This window comes from Hordeum vulgare, chromosome 3H, assembly GCF_904849725.1.
Source record: "Hordeum vulgare subsp. vulgare chromosome 3H, MorexV3_pseudomolecules_assembly, whole genome shotgun sequence".
Lineage (NCBI taxonomy): Eukaryota > Viridiplantae > Streptophyta > Magnoliopsida > Poales > Poaceae > Hordeum > Hordeum vulgare.
Window position 1 is genome coordinate 117,057,165 of NC_058520.1, and position 5,464 is coordinate 117,062,628.

The 5,464-nt window shown below is 43.1% G+C and overlaps 1 protein-coding gene across 1 annotated transcript; it reads right to left on the minus strand.

Moving 5' to 3' along the window:
- Nucleotides 1-213: 213 nt before the first annotated feature.
- Nucleotides 214-5,070, minus strand: LOC123441553 (probable protein phosphatase 2C 8). The gene is made up of 3 exons (XM_045117938.1): nucleotides 4,519-5,070; nucleotides 776-878; nucleotides 214-670 (listed from the first exon to the last, which is right to left on the minus strand). Exons 1-3 carry the CDS (start codon nucleotides 5,068-5,070, stop codon nucleotides 273-275), a joined length of 1,053 nt encoding a protein of 350 aa, XP_044973873.1. The 3' UTR covers nucleotides 214-272.
- Between the last annotated feature and the right edge of the window lie 394 nt (nucleotides 5,071-5,464).

A 5,464-nucleotide genomic window follows, 5' to 3' on the forward strand; every position in this document is an offset into this window, starting at 1 on the left:
GTTTCTATGTACTAGTACTATGCCTCTACTGTGTTTAGGCATCGGTATGAAGTGCATAACATATTTACCATGTTTGTTTTTTATTCGTGTATTAGTCTAATCGAGAAAGTGCTAATATTTCCAACACCAAACAATGTCTTGCAAAAAAAAAAAACTGAAGCTGAGGAAACAAGCTAATTTCTTAGTGAATCCAGTTCTGACAAATTTGGAACGGAGAACTAAAGCAAATGACGAAGAGTAGTTTCTCCAGCTGCTTACAACTTGGATGCTCATCACGGAGAGCAACACGAGAGACACCCACGCCGGGGGCGCTGGACGCGCCCGCTGGCCAACACCGGCGCAGGAGAGGCCGTGGCAACAACGGCGGGATCGTCCCTGAAGAGGACGACGATGACGCTCACGTTGCCCGTGCTGCCCGCGCGGACCGCGTGCTGGGCAAGCTCCTTGGCGAGCATGGTTGCCGACGCCCTGCTGTCCGTCGCCGCCCCGCACGCCATGGCGCTCCGCGACCTGCTGCGCAGCTTCCGCTCCACCACGCGGCACGCCTCCACCGGCGAGACGCTGTCCCAGAGCCCGGCGGTGGCCAGGATCAGGAACTCATCCCGCGGATCCCGGGCCACGGCCGTGATCTCGGGTTCCGCGATCAAGTACCGCTTGTACAGGTAGCTCCCTGCAGGGTACAATGTCATAGGAAGATACGAGTAGTTGGCTAGAATGGATCGCACGATCGAATTAAGCCAGAAATAGTCGACCGATCCAGCCAGTGAGCACGTACCAAATGCGCGGGAGGTTGGCAGAAACTCATCGACTGTGTTTGTGGATTCGTCCACGCGTCCCCCGCCGTTTTCCACACGCTGCTTCTCGTCTGGCCTGTTTGGCTGTGCAGTAGGTACATGAGAAAGGTGTAACAACACTCGGGTCTCTATTGACCCTCTATAAACAATAAAATTAAAAAAAATTGAAACTTTTCAACATATAAAATGGTCAAACTTTATAAGTTTTTATAATTTTTCATGTCAAAATATCATGTAGAGAATGATGTACAAACAAGTTTCAGATTTCGATGCTAAAAGTGCTTAAAATTTGAAATAGTACAATATTTTTTCTGTGTAGAGCTCCTGAAATATATTTTTGCATGAAAACTTACAAGCACCTAGAAAGTTTGATCATCTTTGATCTTATAAATTTCTGATTTTATTTTTTATTTTGTTCTATTTACTTTGATATTGCTATTCATAGAGGGTGCCTAGGCATCCGGATGCTGAAAATCCACTCTCTAGGTATATACCTACTCTTTTTTGTATATATATATACACACACACACACACACATACATACATACTAGCAAAAAGGCCCGTGCGTTGCATCGGTGTACAAAACAAATATACTTAGACACTTCAAAAAAATATGCTTAGACAATATGAAAATCAAAAGTTAAGCCATTCTATATTTTTATATTTACATGTTTAAATTTTGTGAATGTGTATCTTATGATTTTGACGCTTCTAGTTCTTGTCTCCCGTATCGCTATTTTCTGGCTCCATCCCTGCCTGCCGTCCATATTTAGATTGTACGCATCACTATAGATTCAAATTACATTTCAAATAGATTTTTTTTTAAGTAAACTAACATTATATTTCGATTCAACACATTTTTTGAATCAAAGTTCATATATAATAATTTAAAATTAGAGTTACAGTTTAAAAGATATAATTTTTTAAAGTATTTGTTAATTATAATTAAACCAAGGATTAATTAATAACATGGATCGGTCTCGGTATGAAAAAATGGATTGTGCGCTATTGATTAAAATTACAGCATAAATATAATTTCAAAATTATTAAATAGGTAAAATAACATCCTATTATATTGTGCGCATCACTATTGATTAAAATAGGTAAAATCGAGGAGTGATTACATTGTTTTTCCGACTATCTAGTTTTACACATGAGAGGATTAATATGTATACTATACATTCTATGGGGGTGTTTCTTTCTACGGACTTTTTGATGTAGGGACTAAAAAAAGTCCCTTTTAGTCCCATGTGAAAGAAACAGAAGGGACTTTTAGGGACTAAAATGGGATATTTGGGACTAAAGGAAGAAGTCCCTATGGGAGGGACTTTTTGAGACTTTTTTGAGACTTTTTCCAACAGTGCCCCTACTTTTAGCATGTCATTTAATAACTTCTAGTACATTACTAGGGGTAACATGGTATTTTTGTATGTCATTTAATGACCTCTAGTCCATGTTTAGTCCTTGGAAAGAAACAGGTAGGGACTAGAGACATTTTAGTTGGGACTAAAAAAAGTCATAGGACTTTTTAAAGAAACAGGGCCTATATATAACTCCTACCATATATTGCTCCAGACTTTAAGATACTAGATGATGCCTCGCGCGTTGCAGCGGGAACTTTGATAGAAAAAATGCATAAATAATTGTTACAAAATAACTAAAACTAATATGAAGCACATATGTGTTTAAAAAATAAAGTACAAATATGAAGCATATGAAAAATATTTTTGTAACTGTAGTCAAATAATGTCAAATGTGACGGCTCCACTACATTAGTATCTGGTATCCCTCAACACATATACATTCAATATTAAATAGGATAAAAATAATAATTTAGGACTAACATGCATGTATTGGTGATGTGGCAATGCTACATGCATGCATAAATAAACACACAAGGTGTAACTTCTATTAACATGCATGACTTGCTTGTGTGGCATGTTTGCATGTCTAGCAAAATTAGGTAGTGGGTTTCAACTATTTAGAAATAGAAGATTTCCTCAATCTGTGAGTATATATGTTTTACAAAATTCAAGTTCCACAAAAAAAGAAGTTCATCAAAAGGATACTACTGAGACCTGTGTAAAGAAGAAAGAAAATTAACATCTTTTAAATCTTTGGTAGAATATACATTATATTGTACTAGGTTGCTGACAATTTGTAGGCCCTATTAATTGATATTAATGTTTGGTTTCTATTAATAGAAATCAGGCGGTGGCCCGGTGGGTGGACCGCCAGCCCTCCGTGTGTGTGCGCGCGCGCGCGTGCATGTCGGAGTACTACTGTCTACTGATGGGCTTTCACCTCACATGTAATAAAGAAACAAACATAAATTGATGTCTGCACTATGTCTCAAATGGTGTATTATCTACAGGATCTGACAACACGCCCAACTCCAGAGGAATGGGCAAACCATACATGGACTAGGTTGGACCGGCTGGTCCTTGTTTTCCTTGGCCTGTTTGGATACTCTAGCTTAGCTAATGGTTAGAGTTAAATTCTAGCTCATGACTAACCTTAAATTAACTATAACCAAATAGATGTTTGGATGGAAGGGTTAGATTGACAATAAATGCATTTTATGAAAAAGAGAAAAATAATTTTTTAATGGGCCCATGAAAACTAGCTTCAATTAGCATCTCTTGGCTGATGGGAGAGAGAGAGAAAAATATTTTTTAATAAACCCCATAAAAACTAGCTCCAATTAGCACCTCTTGGGTGAGCTAGTTTTTTTAGGTGGGTTAGATGTAACTAGCTCTAATCTAATCCTTGTGTTTGAATATTTTAGAACTAGTTGAACCCAAACTAGATCAAACTAACTCTAGCCCATGAATTCAAACAGGGCCTTTGTTGGGGTTCTGCACACACAAGAGCTAGTCATAATAACTAGACAAACCAAGAAACGCTTTGGATGGGCAAAGGCTTGGCTGACAGTGACATTGCACGTGCACTTCTGCCCTACAAACTTCACATGCAAGGCAGTGAAGGCAACTTCAAACATCCATCACACTGTTTTGTGCCTGTGGAAGGAAAATACGCCGCATATTTTCATCACACCATATTTCCTGATCATGTGTCACGCAAGCAAGGACGTCCCTCAAGCAAAGCTAGATCTACGTACTCGCCAAATGTGCACACAAAAAATCCCAAGTACCAAACCAATCTTCTCATTTGTGGCAAATTCTTGTGTCTCCTAGTTTTGTGCTCCTTTGTCTTTTTTGTGATTCAAGCATTTGGGTTGGGGGCATTTTCTGAAAATTTCAGCTGCAGAGGAAACTACTATAATTTTTTTAGGGGGTTGGACTTCCGATTAAAGTAATGAATTGTTTGACCTCTATAAAATTTCTTGGAAGAATACGAATACAAGATCCCACCTAACTTCAGATTCTCCTTTTTATTTCAAAAAATACCCTTAAAAATGGATGACTGGTGGGTCTACTACAGAAGAGTAGTACAGATTAGTTTGTCACACACACAAAAAAAAAAAGAACAGGTTAATAACTTGCCAGATTCACAAATCACATCTAGCTTGTGATACGCAACATAGAGTTTTTGCATGCATGATCTCCAAAAAGATACGAGACATAGAGCTTGCATGATCTCGCAAAAAAAAAAACCACGTAGCTTACGGCTAATCTTGCCCTCTGTGCTCGATCCCAAATGAAGTACGAACTGGCCAGCTAGTGAAATTAAAGCATAATCATCAGAAAGATACTGTAATTACCCGGTGCTCGGCGGTGAGCTGCAAGATCTCGCCGCCGCGGGAGATGACGGCCCTGGAAACGCCGCAGTTGGCGAGCACCACGTGCTGCTCCAGGACCAGCGCCACCAGAGCCGTCGCGCCGGCGACCGCCGCGTCGACGCCGCCTAGTCCCTGCAGCACCTCCGCGTCCACTCTCTGGAACGCGTCCGCCATGACAGCCCTCCACCACCCCTCCACGTCTCCCTGCGACCCGTGGAGGAAGCGCGGGGCCTCGGCGAGCAGCTCGCGCAGGATCTGGTCCGAGATGGCACCGTGCAGCCGCTCCGTCAGGTAATTGGCGACCTCCGCGCCCGAGTGGCCGTCGAAGACCCCGAAGTAGTCGAGCCCCATGGGCGGCGACAGCACCGTGAACGACGGCACGGCAGCCAGGGCGCCCGTCAGCTCCGGCTGCCTGCCTTTGATGGCGGACAAGCCGTAGGACACATACAGCGCCGGGCATGCACCCCATGCAAGCAACGACGGTCCTGCCGGTACCGCCGTCTCCGCTGCTGGGGCCTCACCGTTGGTCGGCATCGCTATCTAACTTTGTCTTTGCCGCGTTTCTGGAGGTCCCTCGAGCACGGGAGAGACAATGAGACCTATGCAGCTTGGCTTCCCAATAGTGGTGCTCAAGGGAGGCTGTCTTAAATCCTCCTTAGAGTTGTCAAATCCAGACCCTACAAGTCCGTGACAAGTGGGGCCGCAGACAGGCATTAAGAGCAACTTCAACGAGCGATCCATTTCGTCCATCGACGTCTATTTGAGTCGGCGCGGACACAAAAGATTGGCCAACGCGTCGATCCAAACGGATTCGCGTCCGTTTTTGGTCCATTTTTGAGTCGGATTTGCGTCGGCGTGGACACACGACGGACGCGCGCACGCTCGCCTTCTCTTCCTCCGGGCCCACTGGTCGGAGGCACATTGGCCT

What these genes read in the sequence shown, in the direction of transcription:
- LOC123441553 (XM_045117938.1), bottom strand. Translation starts at nt 5,070, where the DNA reads ATGCCGACCAACGGTGAGGCCCCAGCAGCGGAGACGGCGGTACCGGCA. An exon ending in AGCTCACCGCCGAGCACCGG is followed by an intron (nt 879 to 4,518) that starts GTAATTACAGTA and finishes CCTACTGCACAG; the next exon opens with CCAAACAGGCCAGACGAGAA. An exon ending in GCCAACCTCCCGCGCATTTG is followed by an intron (nt 671 to 775) that starts GTACGTGCTCAC and finishes TGTACCCTGCAG; the next exon opens with GGAGCTACCTGTACAAGCGG.